We start from the raw sequence: 20,516 nt of genomic DNA on the forward strand, positions 1-20,516 counted from the left end.
GAGGGAGGGAGAGAGAATAGGGGAGAAACACAAAATTGCTGGAGAGGGAGAGAAAGCGGAGTGGAGAGGGGGAGATAGAGAAAAAATAAGGGGAGTGAGAGACAATTGAGGAAATGGGAGGGAGATAGAGAGAATAGGGGAGAAAAGGAGAAGGAAAGTCAGAATATAGGGAAAAGGGAAAAAAAATAATAGGGGGAGATGGAGAGAGAATAGGGAAAGAGAGAGAGAGAGAAGAAGGGGAGTTGGTAGAGAGAGAGATAGATAGTAACGTGACAGAAAACAGACGGGAGAAAAAAAAACATTGCAACAGCGGCCACAATAACCGGCGACCTGGCGAGTGACTTAAGCTGTGGTTACGGAAACTGTAGTTTGGATAACACTGCAGACAGGAGCCACTCACAGCCTGAAATGCCAAATGCAAATATATATACAATTCGTAAACTTTTTATATACTTTTATATATTGAAAGATCTCTATCCATATGGGTCCAACTTGTATTTTGTAACTAGTGGCCCATATAGATCTGTTTTTGGAAACATAAGAAATCTTGTAAGCCCAACTCTTTGTGCCTGCAGGCCTGTGAGGCTGACGTCATTACAAGAGGTGGTGACCCAGCACGTGAATGTCCTTTAATCCCCAGGTGGAGCTGCCAGCGGCCTTTGGGTGAGACCTATTTCATTATAATACGTGCACACCACGCGTTGTATAGGCTTGACCATCAAAATGCCGGATCGGTGCAAAATTTGATCACTGGTCATTTTCCCCATATGGTTCTCTTAAGTACTTCAACGATTAACAAGGGGTCTTTGCATTGCCAAACTGATGAGATTGTAATTACTTTGCTGCACATACACAATATAACGGTTGATTGGCTTGGTCAAATTTGACAAATTAACCAAACGCCCTTATACAGAGGTAGTGAATGTGGAAAATCAAATAAAAATGATTGTAAATCTTGGCATTGAGCAAGTTCACTGCCAAACACAACAGCACAGTTAATAGAAGTCCACTTTTCTGGTTGACGTTGGAGAAATTCTCTTAGTTTAGTTGATTAACTCTCCAAAAAGTTCTCTGCATGTCCTAATCAGAAGTCTTCATCTACAGAGGCCGTGTTTGCTGAACTTCCTGAGAAGTTATTGATTTCGGCCACTGACACCGGGCTTTGGTCTAAGAAATCGTTGGCGGAGGCCCAGGACACCTGTTACATGATGGCCACAAAATGCAGCACAGTTGTTCAATTGAACGGTATTTACTATGCAGTCAGTGGCACAGTGATTGCAGATAGCCCGGGATCAAAGGCAGCGCTCTACATAAAGACAGGTACAGGTTCCAGATGTGAATTTCTGCCACGTTTCAGACTTGTTTGGCCAGGATTATTTATCTAGCGTTCTAAAGGCATGTTTGTACACATGGAAAATAGTAGCAGCCCCCATCTGCCCGTTTACCATTATATATAAATGATAATTAAACAAGAGATACTGCAAAACTGCTCTTGTGGCTACAGGGCTATCGAGACATGCTGCGGGCCCAGGTGCTAGATGGGGGTGTGGCTACACATGGGGGCGTGGCCATGCCCGCACCTTTAATCATGGCAGGCCCGGGTCTTTCAGACAAGCCCAGACCTGAGTAATTAGTTCCACCAACTCTTGGGGTCCTTGAGTGGATAAGTCCTTGAGTTGTGTTGAGTTGAGCTGTATAGCTGCTAAGATTGCCAATAGACACAAGTGTTATCCCATTGTTCCAGAAGAAGAGACAAATCATACACTACTGTATGAAAAATGTTTCTATTCCATATATATTCTGCCTTTACCCCTAGAAAATGTTTCTATTCTACATATATACTGCCCTTACCAGTAGAAAATGTTTATATTCTACATATATACTGCCCTTACCCACAGAAAATGTTTCTATTCTATATATATTCCCCCTTTACCCCTAGAAAACATTTCTATTCTACATATATACTGCCCTTCCCCGTAGAAAATGTTTATATTCTACATATATACTGCCCTTACCCACAAAAAATGTTTCTATTCTATATATATTCCCCCTTTACCCCTAGAAAACATTTCTATTCTACATATATACTGCCCTTCCCCGTAGAAAATGTTTATATTCTACATATATACTGCCCTTACCCACAGAAATAGTTTATATTCTACATATATACTGCCCTTACCCACAGAAATAGTTTATATTCTACATATATACTGCCCTTACCCACAGAAATAGTTTATATTCTACATATATACTGCCCTTACCCACAGAAATAGTTTCTAGTCTACATATATACTGCACTTACCCACAGAAAATGCTTCTATTCTACATATATACTGCCCTTACCCGTAGAAATCCAGCCTATGAAAGGTGAATGTATTTTCTGCCTTCAGTAGAAGTGTTAATTTTTGTTCTGCAATTGGGCTGACCCGAAATAAATGCCTTTTGGGGACTGGCCATAATTGGATCACGCCGCCAGTTGGCCGTTACGTATTTTTGAAGAGACAAAATGGTAGAAAGCAAAATGATAAATGAACTGTAAACGAGATATGATGAGGTGTATTACCTAAAACCTGTGTATGCGGCCTCATGTTATGTTGTGTTGTATTTGTTTCAGTATGTGCGTTGGGATATTTGGGGAAGAACTGTGAAGAGAAGTGTCCTCCATGTCACAAGTCGCAGATTTGCAATCCCTCCACGGGACTCTGTGACAGCTTTCTCCGATGCGTACGAAGATATTCCCTCTCCTGCTTGCACGGTATGTGGATTCTACATTGCCAATGGCCAAAACTCCATAGACCTGTTTTTACCTATATGGTTTTTGGTTGGATTGATGGTGATGTCACAGGGTGTTGTTAATTTTGTCTGTCAGGCCTGGTCAGTGTCAAGTGTCCCCAAGACTCCAAATGGTGGTTCTGGCGCGGTCACTGTTACTATATAGAGACAACAGATAGCAAGTCATGGTCGGATGGAAAGACGGCCTGTAGCCGCTACGAGGGAACCGGCCTGCTGGACATTGAAAGCCTGGAGGAGAAGGTGATTGTTAGTCAATCTTTGTTCAATTTACTGACCATCAAATTTTTTTTCTCAGCGTATTTCTGTCATTTGAACATTTTATTTTATTTTTGTTGTATTTTGGTTAACAGGTTAGTATACAGTACATAGCTATTACAGTGTTTTTTTCACAGGAAAGTGTGTATGCGAACCTATCATGAAAAACACAACTAAATACCACATAATGATAAGTACCACATAATGGTTTCCACACAATGATGAGTACCACATAATGATAAGTACCACATAATAATGAGCACATCATAATGATAAGTACTACAGAATGATAATTACCACATAATAATGGGTACAACATAATGATAATTACCACATAATGGGTACCACATAATGATGAGTACCACATAATGTACCACATAATGATAAGTACCACATAATGATAAGTACCACATAATGGGTTCCACATAATGATAAGTACCACATAATGATAAGTACCACATAATGGGTTCCACATTATGTTAAATACCACTCAATTTTAAATACCACATAATGATAAATACCACATAATGATAAATACCACATAATGATAAATACCACATAATAGGGCCTATTCATCATTACTAAAAATTTGATGGAGTTAATTAGGTTTAGAACTCGCACGGAGCTCTACGTAATTACCGGAGGAATCCATCATTCCTCCTCCCTATAACTATCTATTCTGAAAAGCTGTCATTTTTGCGAGGACAGCTTTTCAGGAAATAGATCCTTTTCCCTGCCTGCTGTAACTTACCGCAGCTGTAATCAGTGCTGCGCATGCGCTGTTATGTTCACACAATCGGCTGCCTACAGCTGTGGTAACTCTGTGTTAAGTGTCTTCATGAATACTAAAAAAAACGGTAATTAAGGAAAATGTCCTTAAAACTGTTATTTTAGTGTTGATGAATAGGCCACAATGATGGGTGCCATATAATGATAAGTACTACATAATGGGCTCCACATAATGATAATAAGTACCACATAATGATGAGTACCACATAATGATGAGTACCACATAATGATGAGTACCACATAATGATGAGTACCACATAATGATGAGTACCACATAATGATGAGTACCACATAATGATGAGTACCACATAATGATGAGTACCACATAATGATGAGTACCACATAATGATGAGTACCACATAATGATGAGTACCACATAATGATGAGTACCACATAATGATGAGTACCACATAATGATGATGCCACATATTGATGAGTAGCACATAATGATGATGCCACATAATGATGAGTACCACATAATGATGAGTAGCACATATTGATGATACCACATATTGATGAGTACCACATAATGATAAGTACTACATAATGGGCTCCACATAATGATAATAAGTACCACATATTGATGATACCACATATTGATGAGCACCACATATTGATGAGCACCACATATTGATGAGCACCACATATTGATGAGCACCACATAATGATGAGCACCACATAATGATGAGCAGCACATAATGATGAGCAGCACATAATGATGAGCACCACATAATGATGAGTACCACATATTGATGAGCACCACATAATGATGAGCACCACATAATGATGAGCACCACATATTGATGAGTAGCACATAATGATGAGCACCACATATTGATGAGTAGCACATAATGATGAGCACCACATATTGATGAGTACCACATATTGATGAGTACCACATAATGATGAGTAGAACATAATGATGAGCACCACATATTGATGAGTACCACATATTGATGAGTACTACATAATGATGAGTAGCACATATTGATGAATACCACATAATGATGAGTACCACATATTGATGAGTACCACATAATGATGATACCACATAATGATGATACCACATAATGATGAGTACCACATAATGATGAGTACCACATATTGATGAGCACCACATATTGATGAGTACCACATAATGATGAGTACCACATAATGATGAGTACCACATAATGATGAGTACCACATAATGATGAGTACCACATATTGATGAGTACCACATGATGAGTACCACATAATGATGAGTACCACATAATGATGAGTACCACATAATGATGAGTACCACATAATGATGAGTACCACATAATGATGAGTACCACATAATGATGAGTACCACATAATGATGAGTACCACATAATGATGAGTACCACATAATGATGAATACCACATAATGATGAGTACCACATAATGATAATAAGTACCACATATTGATGAGTACCACATATTGATGAGTAGCACATAATGATGAGCACCACATATTGATGAGCACCACATATTGATGAGTACCACATATTGATGAGTACCACATAATGATGAGTAGAACATATTGATGAATACCACATAATGATGAGTACCACATAATGATGAGTACCACATAATGATGAGTACCACATATTGATGAGTACCACATATTGATGAGTACCACATAATGATGAGTAGCACATATTGATGAGTACCACGTAATGATGAATACCACGTAATGATGAATACCACGTAATGATGAATACCACGTAATGATGAGCACCACATAATGATGAGTACCACATATTGATGAGTACCACATATTGATGAGTACCACATATTGATGAGTACCACATATTGATGAATACCACATAATGATGAGTACCACATAATGATGAGTACCACATATTGATGATACCACACAGCTTCAAAACTTTACGCATTTACCAAAAAGCAGGTGTATTTTCACTTACATCTAATTCTGTCCGCATAGCCCACAGTTGCAGGTTCTCAGTCTGGACCATACGCCTTGACTCCTCTCTACTGATCAACAATCTCTATTTTAGGATTAAGGATATAATGTAATTTATGAATAAAGCTAATTGAATGATCTCTGTGTGTTTTGCTCTGTGAGATGTGGGTCACTGCCATGATCTCCGGACCCAGCTGGACGGGGCTCAATGACTTTGATAGAGATGGAACATGGACGTGGGGAGGAGGGGCACCAGCAGATACATCAGTTCCATGGTCAGTATTAAGCCAAGCAGTAACCTTAAAAGCCTGGTCCACCTTCAGATGTCTTTTTTCCCCTTTGCGTACCACCCTCCAACTTTTATTTAATATGAGGGCGGTTCAATAAATAAAGTAACAAGACCTTACATTGTGTAAATTTATTCAACTCGTACATATACGTATAACCAATAGTATGGCCTTGGTACAGATTATTTTTCCACATAGTCCCCATACTATGCATTTTGTCCAAACGGTACACCAAGGCATCTATCCCGGCATAGAGGAAATCCGTGTGAAGCGCCTGAAGCCAGGACATGGCGCTTGCTGAACTTCACCGACGAATGCGAATCGCCTTCCACCCAGGTGATTCTTCAGTGGTCCAAAGAGATGGAAATCACTCTGTGCCAGGTCAGGGCTGTAGGGAGGATGGTCCAGTACCTCCCAATGGTAGCGCTGTAACAACTCACACGTACGGTTGGCGGAGTGTGGCCTGGCGTTATCGTGTAGTATTACGACGCCTGTTTGCAGCAACCCAGATTGTCTTCGACGAAATGCTCCCCACAGCCGGCTCAGTGTGTCACAATAGCAGACAGCATTGCATTCACAGTGTCTCCCTTGGTGAGGAAATCAAAGGATACAGAGTCAAGTCGTCGAGCTTCCCTCATGACTGCCTCCTTCGCAGTGAAGTAATGCATTCTGAGAATGACATCTCTGGGTTGGGAGGTATCTTGTGAGCGAGAACGTAGGGCCCAATCCAAAAGGAGGTGATCTTCGGGGGTCTCAGGAGAAAGCTTGGTAAAGAAACGTTTAAGGTAAAGTTCAAGATGCGCTTGTTCAACCTCCTCCGGGATCCCCCGGATTCTTAAATTATTCCTCCACGCCCTATTGTCTTGATCTTCATGGTCTTCCTGTAGTTGGGAGATGGCTTGATGCATTTGATGGAAATCAGTCTCGAAAGAATGCTGGAACGACACCACCTCCTCTACTCATCTCTCAAGTTGGTCACTTCTGCCACCAATTTCTGCAATATCGGTTTTCAGTGAATGAAGGCCTTGGTGAGGAAATCAACAAAAAGCACGCCCTTGAAGGTGGTCGTCTCTGGTCACATGACGCACTCACGTTTCATCGCCTGTAACAATACGCTGCAGGAACTGCACTGCCTCATGGTACCGCATAACGTGCACGAGGGACAATTCCATCCTATTCGGTACCCAGCGCGAGCACCTTTTCCTGTACCCCAGTTGCTAATGAACGATGTTGTGCACAGGACCCACTGAGATGTTCGGTTCTTCAGCAATATCACTAACTCGAATGCGTCTGAATCAGACCTTCAATGCGGCATAAATTGTCATATGTGGTGGACGTGCTCGGCCGGCCGGATCGCTGCTCATCTCGAACGCCTGTCCTGCCGTGCACCAAAACCCAAACCTGTTCCTGTGGCATGACGTTATCACCGTACACCTTGACAAGTTGGAGATGAATTTCAGCTGCTGATGTGCCCTTTAGATGCTGAAATCTGATTACACTGCGCACCTCAATGTGTGACCATGTTCCCACCAGCCCCGCCTTCTTACAGCTGATGTTGGGATAGTATGACTGATATGAGGTGCGGTCTAATGGGCGTGAGGGGAAGCCATGCTCTACCTGCCCTGGCCTGGCGGGAAATTAGAATGAAACAGAGGGCCTGATTCAGAGCCGCTCGCTATTTGCAAGTGCTCGCTCTGAATCAGGGCGGACCGTTTTTTTTTAACCTCGGCCCCCAGGCCGCTCGCTAAGCTGTGGGTGACCACCCACAGCTTTAGCGGGCGGCCTGGCGATTATCGTGACCATTGGGCTTGCGATGAGACCCTTGTGGTAGGGTCTCGTCCATCGCAAGCCCCAGTGAACTTCCTGCTCTAATAGAGCAGGAAGTTCACTACTGACATCACGTGTGATGTCAGTAGGGCTGCCCACAAACGGCAGGCGTTCCTAAGGGAACGCCTCCGTTTGTGCAGCCACCCCCCCGACCCGCCTACAAAACGCGACGAGCTGTCGATCAACATCGACAGCCGCCCCGTCTTGTAGCGAGCCCCGGAGCGAGTGATTTCTCGCTCGCTCCAGGGCTCACGCACGACGCCCATGCGCACTGCCCAGCCATTGACCCACTCGCGAGCGGGTCTGAATCAGGTCCAGAGAACATTACACATGTGAGAGGTCTTGTTACCTTACTTTTTGATCCACCCTCGTACATTGTTTTATTGTCTTATCTCCATTTCTGCTTTTCAATCATGTATTTGTAACATCAGGCTCAGACCTTTACTTTTGTGGTCATGGGATAGGAGGATACATACCTTTCAATTTTGTGAGGACTTGAACCAGCAGCCCCCCACTCCCTCACCCCTTCCCCCACACACATGTGCATGTGTTACAGTTATACCCAGAGAGCAGGTCCCAGGGCAAAGTGGATCCATCGTAAAAGCCTAATTACATGCACCAATCTGAATATCCGGCATCTTGCAGGCTCAGTGAGGTGCCATCTGCTGCTGGCGGCTGTGTACAGCTGGATTCTGGCGGGAAACTTGTGCCTGAAGCGGACTGTACAGTAAAGAGACCCTGGATCTGTGAGAGAGACGAAGGTGAGACAAGTCGTACCAGACGATATTTACACATGCAAAATCAGATTAAGCCCCACTGCCGATTCACCCAAACTGCGCACCTCAGAGCTGTAACTAGACTTTTTGGTGCCCTGTGCCAGAGAGAGCATTGCCACGTCCCCCCCCACCCCCATTTTTTAAATAGGGACCTAAGATAGTGCACCTAAAAAAGGGCCATGGCCTCATGGGGAAGGGCCAGGGAAGAGATAGGAGAGGCCAGGAGATGCTGGGGATAAATAGGGACATAATATAGTGCACCTGAGAGAGGGCCATGGCCTCATGGGGAAGGGCCAGGGAAGAGATAAGGAGAGGCCAGGAGATGCTGGGGATAAATAGGGACATAAAATAGTGCACCTGAGAGAGGGCCATGGCCTCATGGGGAAGGGCCAGGGAAGAGATAGGGGAGGCCAGGAGATGCTGGGGATAAATAGGGACATAAAATAGTGCACCTGAGAGAGGGCCATGGCCTCATGGGGAAGGGCCAGGGAAGAGATGGGGGAGGCCAGGAGATGCTGGGGATAAATAGGGACATAATATAGTGCACCTGAGAGAGGGCCATGGCCTCATGGGGAAGGGCCAGGGAAGAGATAGGAGAGGCCAGGAGATGCTGGGGATAAATAGGGACATAATATAGTGCACCTGAGAGAGGGCCATGGCCTCATGGGGAAGGGCCAGGGAAGAGATAGGGGAGGCCAGGAGATGCTGGGGATAAAAGAAGAGGAAGCTACAAATGAGAATGATAATAAATAGAAAAACTGACAGACCCAAACAGCGCCCCCTGCCCTGCGGTGCCATGGCACAGGCCGCACCACCCTAGTTACGGCCCTGGCGCACCTGGGGCGAGATGCACTAACACAGTGCAGAACTTACCGCCAGTCAATGCATTTGTACTGATTGCATACGCACTAACCTATGCGATCAGTACAGCAAAGGACCGCTCTTCCGATAAGAGCCGTCCTTTGCGAACTCCGCTGCGTCCTGGACTTCCGGGTTTATGACCTGGGAGTCCATCTGCGCATGTGCATAGTGACGCGGGGTATGCAGTCGGGAAGCCGGCGGACCTAATCTCGACAGCCGGCTTCCCGACTGTCATATTGCGTACTTTGTAAAATTAGTCACGGTGAAAAGCACGACAAAAAAAACCCAGAGCAACCAATCAGATATTAGGTATGCAGTCGGGAAACCAGCGGACCTAATCCCGACAGCCGGCTTCCTGACTGTCATATCCCGGCAAGAGTCTAAAGACAGGCGTCGATATGCCAACGCCTGTCATTAGACATACGCTGGGAGCCTAATGCCCAGCATCCCGAACGAAGGGACGCCGGGCACGGATAGACGCGGGGGGGGAGGGTTAGGTTTAGGTTTCCCAGGGGGAACTTAGGGTTAGGCACCCCCCCCGGGAGGTTAGGTTTAGGCTAGGGGAAGGGGGGGTTAGCGTTAGGCACCCCCGAGGGGGACTTAGGGTTAGGCACCCCCCTGGGTGACTTAGGTTTAAACGGCAGGGAAGGGGGGGTTAGGTTTAGGCACTTAGAGGGGGGATTAGGATTAGGCACTGAGGGGGAGGTTAGGGTTAGGCACCCCTAAGGGAGGGTTAGGGGGTAGAAATAGGTTAGTCAATACTTACCTTAGGACGATCGGGATTTCCTCCTCTGCCGGGATGCCGCTGTCGGGATTCCAACCACCGGGCATGAGTCCGGCGGTAAATCATACCAATTGCTGACGCGGGGCATGCTGGGAAGGATCCGATCAGATCCCTCATAGCAGCGCGATGCCGCATCGGAGCCCGGCGGCCAGGTCAATAGTGCATACGGAAAATGCGGTAAATTCCCGGAAACGGGGGTTTTTACCGCATTTTCCGTTTAGTGCGTCTCGCCCCTGATCTGCCCACAGCGCTCACATTTTGGTGAATGTCCGCCACCTACACAGTCCATAAAAACTGTCATTTTTTCAAACACAGCCTGTGACATGACAGTTAGGAGCTGAGTGGCTGGTACTTTATCACTCTCCACTTTATCACTGTCCAGAACTTAGTACATCTCCCCCAGGGTCTGCACTGATGTGCCTGTATACATCTGCTCAGCATTAGGCTCCCTAGAAAGCTGATTACAATGTACACGATGAGATTGCGAGCAGTAGTCCGGATAACCCCCATCATCTGTTTCCAGGTGTAGATTTATTCCAGGAGTTTCGCAGCCAAGCGCTGCTCACGCCGGGAACTTACAACCCCGGTTCTCTCTCCACCCTGACCCAAGCCAAGGAAGCCTGCGTCCTGGAGTTCCAGAACTGCAGCGGCGTCACCCAGTGGGACAGCGCCTATGTGCTGGTTACGGGTAAACGGTTGATGGCTTCTACGTCTATCTCTGTCACCGCTTATCTGAAAACGGGTGAGTTGCGATACTCTGATCTGGAGGCAGTCACACATTCACCCATAAAACATTGCACTCGCTGCATGTAATGTATTAATGCAGAGGCCTTTGCATGTGCTTCCCAGCCTGCACCCCAGGATTCTACGGGACAGAATGCAGTAACGAGTGCTACCAGTGCCCTGAGGATGCCGCCTGTAACTCGGTCACAGGTTTATGTGACAATGTGGTGACTTGCATTGCTGGGCTACAGCTAACGGGCTGCCAAAGTAAGTGCTTATTCCCGGGCCTTTTACAGCGTCACGCCGGACGCCCCCAGGGGCCTATGCAGGATTTATAGAGGTGACTCTCATAATGTTTGGTTTTGGAAAATAGCATTAAAAAAAGACTCGTATTCTGCAGTCATTGGTCCTGATTCAGAGCCGCACGCAATGGCGATGTTCACGTAACTGAGTGATTCTTTGCTACTGCGCATGCACGAAAACGCCTAAAAACCTCCTTACAGCGCATGCGTTACACAGAGCTTACGCACAAACGTGCTGCTGCGATTGAGATGCGCGGTATCAGAGATGTCTTGAGAGTGTTGCGGCCATGTCACTAATAGTGGTCGTGTACACAGACTCCCGACCGCTTACATAGGAGGCCGTACATGGACACAGAAACTGCACCTTTTATAGGGCTGGTGTAAGTTTTGACGCTGCAACCAATGGCGAGGCTGATGGTGTCGTATACCGATGCACTAAACGGTATTTCAGCGCCTAAGGACGCTGACGATGGGCGTCTCAGACCCTGCACATTCATACGCTCGGATGCACGCCAGGGAAGGACTTTGTCGCTGACAGGTGACCACTAATAGCCACGTTTTTTTTGCGCTGTGCTTTGTAGCCGTGCACCCCGATCTGCGGGTGATTCAGAGGGAATCGGTATGAATTACCGCCGGACACAAGTCCGGCGGTTCAAATCTCGACAGCAGCAGGCCGACACGGGTGAAAATCCCGATCGTCCCCAGGTAAGTATCAACTAACCTAACCTAACCCCCCTAACCCTAACCCTCCTTAGGGGTGCCTAACCCTAACCTTCCCCCCCAGTGCCTAACCCTCCCTCTAAGTGCCTAAACCTAACCCCCCCTTCCCCGCAGCCTAAACCTAAGTCCCCCGGGGGGGTGCCTAACCCTAAGTCCCCCCCGGGGGTGCCTAACCCTAACCCTCCCTCCCCCTAGCCTAACCCTAACCTCCCGGGGGGATGCCTAACCCTAAGTCCCCCCCGGGAGCCCTAAACCTAACCTTCCCCCCCCGCGTGGCTGTCCGCAGAGGCGCCCGGCATCACTTCGACCGGATTGCCGGGTGCCAGTTTCCCGGCGTCGGTAAAATGACAGGCGTGTGAAAAAAAAATGCAGCAAATCTATTTTATTTCCATATTTTCAGTGTGGCGGAGCTGGTTTGGAGCTCTCTCGCTTCATTTATTTCTTGAAAAGTATTTGCTCCGTGAAGTCCAAAATATTATTGAATTCTCCATACCCACTTTGGGGTCATTGGAGATATATTTTTGATTCTATTGTATGTTTATTTGTGTATTGTTTGTGTCTTAGTGTATGTCTACCTTCCCTCATGTTCTTTCCTTCCCCGCCTTGTCGTTCTATGGTATCTTTGCTGAACTTTAAATCATTAAGTGTTTCATGGGTCGATATGTTTACTGCAATTATGTCAATAAATATACGTTGGATAACCAATTATGGGTACACTTAAAGTAGGTTCCTGAAATGTGGGAGGCATTCATTCCCCTATTAAGAGGAAAAAAATATTGATATATTTAAAGAAATTACATTTAGATATGGTGTTCCTGCAGGAAACTCATCTCCTCCCGCAAGAGATTCTCAAACGTAATACTTTAGAATGGTCTGTTTTGGCCTCAGCACCTTATACATCAAAGGCTAGAGGGGTTCTGATTCTGTCTAGAAAGCAATTGCAGGTGGAATTGGTGTCTAGCATGGTTGATAAGGAGGGCAGATATCTTATTGTAGATGTTCTCATCAATCAATCACGTTATGCTTTATGCACGGTATATGCACCTAACGCATATAGTAAATCCTTTTTTCAAACACTTCTTACGCAGTTATATCCTTTTATGTCTTATTCTCTTATAGTAGGGGGAGATTTTAATCTGCTTACCTCCAGATATATGGATACTAATACTAAAGCTGATGTTAGTCATCGTATTCCTGGGCTTGGCCTTTCTCATTTTGTGGGACAGCTCAAGCTTACTGATACCTGGAGGGCACGCCATCCCCTAGACAGAGAGTATATCTGCTTATCTGCTGCCCGCGGTACGTTATCAAGAATAGATTATATATTTGTGGCAGATGCTCTATTTCCTAATGTTTTGGAGTCTGAGATTGAGCCGATGTGTTTTTCGGATCACGCACTGGTTTGGGTGTTGGTTTCCACCACGACAGATAGAGGCCCGTTTAGACAGTGGAGATTTCCGTCACACCTTGCATCATCTGCGAAGTTTAAAAGCAAGGTTGAGTCATTCTGGGAGGAGTTCCGAGTTGACAATATACAACATGCGCAAAATGATCCGTTAATGTGTTGGCAAACTTCCAAAGCAGTAGCTAGAGGTCGAATAATAGAGTATATGTCTCAACGGCGACAGGAGTTTGCTACGTTGTATAAACAGTCTCAGGCATCTCTGACGGAGTCCTATCAATTGTTTAAAACCTCACCCTCCCCTGTTACAAAGCAACGATATTCAGAGGATAAACTGTTTTTTGATGAATTATTATCCAAACTGGGGGAAAGACACTCTTTTTATGGCTCATTTAGATTTTATAAATACGGCAACAAAGTGGGTAGATTATTATCTAACCTACTGAAAGGTTCACAGTCCTCCTCTATTAACATATTCGTAAACCGGATAATACTTTCTCCTCTAATAGTAAGGATATAGCAGAAGTGTTTAGTCTTTTTTACAATGATTTATATACACAGGCCCGATAGATGTAGAGACTAAATGCTCTTTTTGGTCAAAGTTAACTTTACCTCGATTAGACTCAGACTTAGTTAAAGATATTTATGCCCCTGTTACTTCAGAAGTGAGTAAATGTATTACAAGAATGAAACCTTTAAAATCCCCAGGCCCGGGTGGGTTTACAGGAGAATATTATAAGCTTATGCTTTCCCGTATTTGTGATAGGCTTATTATTTGTGATAGGCTATTATTAAGAATCGTTTTTTGCCAAGATATTTTAATGATGCCATAATTAAAGTCCTCCCCAAACCTGGTAAAGATTTGGAGTTTCCTAGCTCCTATCACCCTATTTCCCTCCTGAATACTGATTATAAAATTATGACCAAGATACTGGCAGATAGAATTAAATTAGTTCTCCCTAGTATTATAAATTTAGATCAGACAGGTTTTATTTGGGGACGGCATTCTGTTTGTAACATTCGTAAGGTAATGGCAGCGATCAGGGCCGCAACTAGGGGGGGGCTAGAGGTGCACGTGCACCGGGTACCGGATTGCAGAGGGTGAAAAAAGCTGACTCGAGGTGGCTTGGGGGCTGCAGATTCAGAAATCGGCCATCCAAAAATGGTCGCCGCCAAAGAGGAAACAAATGCTAGGTACTTACTGGCCCTCTAGGGTTTGTCCACTCCTTGGTGGTGGCCATTTTTGGATGTCCGTTTTCAGCAGATTCCATGTGGACTAGCAGTCCGCATGGACTCTGCTGAAAATAGCCATCCAAAAATGGCCACCGCCTAGGAAGAGACAGATGCTAGAGGTCCTACTGGACCTCTAGTGTCTGTTAGGCCAATGCAATGCCCCCTGGCAATGAGCATGAAACCCTCCTGGCAACGAGCATAAACCCCATGGCAATGAGCATAAACCCCATGGCAACGAGCATGTAACCCCTGGCAACGAGCATGTAACCCCTGGCAATGAGCATGAAACCCCATGGCAACAAGCATGAAACCCCCTGGCAACAAGCATGAAACCCCATGACAACGAGCATGTAACCCCATGGCAACGAGCATGTAACCCCTGACAACGAGCATGTAATTTTAAAGTAATTAGAAGCCTTACTGTGGGGTATAAAATGGTGTCGGGCAAATATGTAAGTGGCACTTTGGTAATAGGCATTACAGTGTGTGGCATAATTTGTAATGGGCTTTATGGTGTGTGGAATAATGTAAGTCACTATATCAGGGACATCTGAGTAGCGCACTGCCTTATGGAGGAGCAAGGACAAACTCCAGGTACAGGAAGGGAGGGGGCGCAAAATTGCTGCCTTGCACCGGGTGACAGATATCCTAGTTTCGTCCCGGCAGCGATGCAGTGGGTTTCTTCTTCGGGCTCATCACAACCTCAATATATATTGTCCCTAGATGCCGAAAAGGCTTTTGATCTTGTCTCGTGGGATCATTTGTATGAATCAATGGGACGGTTTGGTTTTCCAGAGGAATTTATCCTATTGATTCAGACTATTTATTCATCTCCCTCGTCACGGGTGGCTTGTAACGGCTATTTATCGGCTCCAATTTCATTACAAAAAGGTACCCGTCAGGGGTGTCCACTCTCGCCATTGCTTTTTGCAATTGCAATTGAACCATTGGCCGTCGCTCTTCGAAATTTGCGTGACTTCAGTGGGATAAATATTAACCATATGGAATTAAAACTTGCCTTATTTGCAGATGACATGCTGCTTTTTATTTCAGACCCCTTTGTGTCTATTCCTGCAATATTTAGAACCATAGCTGAATATGAATCATTTTCAGGGTTTAGGGTTAATAGAGCCAAGTCGGAGCTCCTCCCATTGGTTTCTTCATCAGTGTCTTCGGAAGTTCTAGAACAGTGGTGGCTAACCTTGACACTCCAGATGTTGTGGAAATACATATCCCAGCATGCCTTGCCACAGTTTTAGCATGCCCTAATAGCAAAATGGTAGCAGTGCATGCTGGGATATGTAGTTCCACAACATCTGGAGTGTCAAGGTTAGCCACCAAGGTTCTAGAAATTACTACTCAATTTCAAAAGGCACCCTTTAAATTAAAATACTTAGGTATATATTTAACTGCTAAGTTACAAGATTTATATATAGTTAACTATACATCTATTCTAAAACAAATTTCAGCCAGTCTGAGTAATTGGAGATCTCTTTTGTTGTCTTTATTAGGGCGAGTTGCAGTCATTAAAAGTATTATATTTCCAAAGCTGTCATATCCTATTCAAATGCTACCTATAAGAATGTCACAGTCAGACATTGCAGCATGGAATACAATGATTTCTGCATTTTTGTGTCACGCATAGCTGCAGCTAAATTGAAACTACAGAAGAAAGATGGGGGTTTAGCTGTTCCAGACATAATGGCCTTTACTCATGCAGTTCACTTTCAATACATATCAGACTGGCTCTTATATAGGTCTTCCTATACTAATTTGGATATTGAATTATCAGTCTTTTTCCCATACTACCCAAGCGCATTATTACATTCTCCAAAACATTCTCTTCCCTCCCAAGTTTTGTCAAATATTTTATTCAAAGATACATATCTGTCTTGGTGGGCCTTCAACAAGTCTTTGTAGAGGAATCCATTGTCATCTCCATACATTACCTTTTGTGGCAATCCGGGATTCCAACCAGCCTTGGACAATTCTGTTTTTTTTATCTTGGAAGAATAAGGGTATTATGAGGATTAAAGATGTTTTCGATCCGGGGGGGGGGTGGCCTGCTCTCTTTTCAAGAATTAGCTATTAAATTTGGTATCAGCAACAGGCAATTTTATATGTATTTACAACTTAGACATTACGTACACTCCATCCCTAAAGCTTATGATTCAGATAATACTTCTGATCAGTTGTTATCTTTGTTAAACTTTGTTTCCTCTCTTCAGTGGCGTAACTTTATCCCAGGTGCCCGAAGGCAAGATAAATGTTGGTGCCCCCCCCCCCCAAAATTAAAATTTACCACCCCCCTAGCACCTATGCCAGCCCCAGCTGCCGCCACCCCCCTATGCAGTTCCTTTTATACAGTTCCCCAAGTAGTGGTCCCCCTATGCAGTTCCCACAGTAGAGGTCCACATATGTAGTGCCCCCCAGTAATGGTCCACCTTTGCAGTACCTCCAGTAGTGGTGCCCCCAATTGTAGTGGCCCCTGTAGTGCCCCCAATAGCAAGGCCCCTGTAGTGCCCCCAATAGCAAGGCCCCTGTAGTGCCCCCAATAGCAAGGCCCCTGTAGTGCCCCCAATAGTAAGGCCCCTGTAGTGCCCTCAATAGTAAGGCCCCTGTAGTGCCCCCAATAGTAAGGCCCCTGTAGTGCCCTCAATAGTAAGGCCCCTGTAGTGCCCCCAATAGCAAGGCCCCTGTAGTGCCCCCATATGATGCTCCCATATGATGCCCCAGTAGTAATGCCGCTGTAGTTCCCCCATATGATACCCCCAGTAGTATGCCCCCAGTAGTGCCCCCTCCTGTAATGCCCCCTGTAGTGCTACTAGTAAGCCCCCGTGTAGTGCTACTAGTAAGCCCCCTGAGGTGCCACTAGTAAGACCCCTGTAGTGCCCCCTCCCGTAATGCCCCCTGTAGTGCTACTAGTAAGCACCCTGTAGTGCCACTAGTAAGCCCCCTGTAGTGCCACTAGTAAGCCCCCTGTAGTGCTACTAATAAGCCCCCTGTAGTGCCACTAGTAAGCCCCCTGTAGTGCCCCCCATAATGCCACTAGTAAGCCCCCTATAATGCCCCCCTCTGTAATTCCCCCAGTAGTGCCACTAGTAAGCCACCTGTAGCCCCCCCCTGTAATGCCCCCAGTTGTGCCACTAGTAAGCCACCTGTAGTGCCCCCCCTGTAATGTCCCCAGTAGTGCCAATAGTAAGCCACCTGTAGTCCCCCCCTGTAATGCCCCCAGTAGTGCTACTAGTAAGCCACCTGGAGTGCCCCCCCCCTGTAATGCCCCCAGTAGTAAGACCTCTCTAGTGAGCCCTCTGCATGCACACATACGAAAAAAAAAACAATACTTACCTTGAACCCCGCTCCAGTGCTGCTGCCGTCGTTCCCCGGCGTCCGCTCCTCGGAACTATGGGAGTGACGTCATGACGTCACTCCCATAGTGCACTGCGCAACCCGGAAGACGGGGTTCAGGAGTGAGCTCCGTCCTCCGGCTGCTCCTGGCGCCGGGGGGAGGAAAGAAGGAGCGGGCGCCCGCTGGTAACACACTCAGCGGGCGCCCGGCAATTGGAGAGGGAAGGGGTTGCAACCGCACCCCCTGCACCCTCTGTAGGGATCAGCGGCGCTTCTACATGCAGTGCCCGTTGACAATGGAGCCAGGTGCCCCCTTCAGGGCTGGCGCCCGGCGGCAAATGACTCCATTGTCTCCGGGAGTTCCGCCACTGCCTCTCTTCCCTACAAAACTCGATTTCTATACTGGGACTTACTTCTCTCTAATGTAGACAAGATTTGGGGGGCTACTATGTCTAAATGGTCCTATGACGAGAGGTCCATATTCGTACCCTTCGTAGGGCATATATTTCACAGGGTCAACGCAAACACATGGTCGAGGAAGAGACAGGACAATGCCCTAAATGCTGTGCTCCCAACGCTTTGTTTTTTCACAATTTTTGGAGTTGCCCTAAGGTTCAAAAATTCTGGAACAAAATAGTGTTTTTTCTGAATAGGACTTTTAGATTAAGTCTGACATTAGAACCAGTTGCTTTATTGTGTGCTAACTTTTACGTCTTGGGGAGTACAATCTACACATAAACGTTTTATACTTTTAATTACTGTTATTATAACTTTAGCGAAAAAAGCTATACTTAATAAATGGATAGAACGTTCCCCTCCAAGACTGGAGCAAGTTACTACAGCTCTATTACTTTTGATTTATCTGGAGAGACAATGTGCATTACCGGATATTGAATCTGGAGCAGAGTTGCCTACCTTTGCAGTTCTCTTCCCGGGAGAAGCCCGGGTAAGAGAAGCAGGATGGGGGCGGGGCCTGTCGATTTGTGTCATTAAGCCCCGCCCCCTCACGGTAAAATTCCCGCGACAGGCTAGAATTTGCATAGGGGGTGGGGCCAAATGGCAAGATTCATGTAGAATCATGTTTTAAGCCCCGCCCCCTACACGGAGACCCGCGATCGCCGCGGGTATTCTCCTCATTCTGCCGACTTCACTAGGGAGTGGTCAGAATGCGGGAGAAATGCCTACCCTTCCTAGGGTGCGGGGGGTTACCCGAAAAATCGGGAGCCTCCTGCGAAAACCGGGAGGGTAGGCATGTATGATCTGGAGTACTGCGATTTTATATAAAATGGGGGCCGTATATTGAGACCCTAGACTCCTCATCCCGGGAGCGAATTCTAAAACTGTTCGAGGCTACTAATTGGTATTTATATCAAAGATTGCAGTAATTTTCTGATAATGATAATATATATTATGACACTTTCTATGTTTCATTTTTCCTATGTCCCTCATTCCTATTGTATCTTCTCTTTCCCTAATATGTATACCCTGTGTATGTTCTTATGTTTTTGCTTTTTGTTTTTATGTGTGCATTTGTATGTACTTAAGTACTTAAGATACTTGATTTAGAAGTGGAATTACTATATGCTTTCCTCTCTTTGATCTTTTTGATAATTGAGTTGAGGATACTGGTTATCCTTAGTTCTAAATGTTTGCGAATTATAAGTATGGAAAAACTCAGTTGTTAAAAGTTTTCCCTTCAGCAATAATATTTGTGATATTGGAGAGTACAGGTATTACTATATCTATTATTGATATGTGTTTTGTGACTCTCCATTTTCCAGTATATGTCTGTAAATGTTTACTCAAGTATGCTTTTCTTTTCTTTTTCAATGTCATTGTTATATTGGAAAATTTGAATAAAAATATTTGACAAAAAAAAAAATGCCAGGCGTCTAGAATCCCTCGCCGGGATAAAGCAGTTGGAAAGCCAGCTGTCAGGCTTACGTCCGCCGGCTTCCCGATTGCATACCATTCAGAGTGGTAGGCAGCTCAGTCTATCTGAATTGGCGTTACTGGGTGGTAAAGGGGCATTTCATTGTGAGCTAAGCTTAGGGAGGGCGTGTCAAGGGCGTGCAGGCGGGATTGCGGGCTATGCTCAGATGTGCGCACGCAGGGATCCAGCTGTTTTTCCAACAGATCTCCTGCGCCAGGTAGAGGGCTGGTGCGCGTGCGTGCTGATAACGATGGCGGCTGCCAAGCGAATGGACAGGGGCAGCGCAGTTACATAGATGCGTACAATTCAGCATACATATAGGCGAATACCTCGCTGTTATTTGCGTACACGCAATGACAATCCAATTGCGGCAAGCTTGCGTGCAACGCTGACTAAGGTGTTGTTGATATACATTAAACATATTTGAAAATAATCCTGCTTATTTCAAGGCTGAGGGGTCTATTGAAGAGAGGTGAAAACCTAATCGTTAATGCATCATCCTATACAACAAAGTGTTATCGCTGGAAATAACTATAACCAGCGTCATCGG

At 45.4% G+C, this 20,516-nt stretch overlaps 1 protein-coding gene across 11 annotated transcripts in view; it reads left to right on the forward strand.

The window, feature by feature from the left end:
- Window positions 1-20,516, forward strand: part of LOC148542285 (uncharacterized) — a 116,241-nt gene that overhangs the window by 67,746 nt on the left and 27,979 nt on the right. For all 11 annotated transcript variants that reach the window (XM_088469731.1, XM_088469707.1, XM_088469752.1 and 8 more), the window contains 8 exons: window positions 576-663; window positions 1,105-1,320; window positions 2,615-2,755; window positions 2,870-3,033; window positions 5,933-6,045; window positions 8,530-8,645; window positions 10,829-11,047; window positions 11,155-11,295. In XM_088469731.1, the coding sequence (XP_088325857.1) occupies window positions 576-663; window positions 1,105-1,320; window positions 2,615-2,755; window positions 2,870-3,033; window positions 5,933-6,045; window positions 8,530-8,645; window positions 10,829-11,047; window positions 11,155-11,295 (1,198 nt within the window). The remainder of the gene's footprint in view (window positions 1-575; window positions 664-1,104; window positions 1,321-2,614; window positions 2,756-2,869; window positions 3,034-5,932; window positions 6,046-8,529; window positions 8,646-10,828; window positions 11,048-11,154; window positions 11,296-20,516) is intronic.

This window comes from Taudactylus pleione, unplaced genomic scaffold (assembly GCF_031769625.1).
Source record: "Taudactylus pleione unplaced genomic scaffold, aTauple2 ptg000013l, whole genome shotgun sequence".
NCBI classification, from domain to species: Eukaryota; Metazoa; Chordata; class Amphibia; order Anura; family Myobatrachidae; genus Taudactylus; species Taudactylus pleione.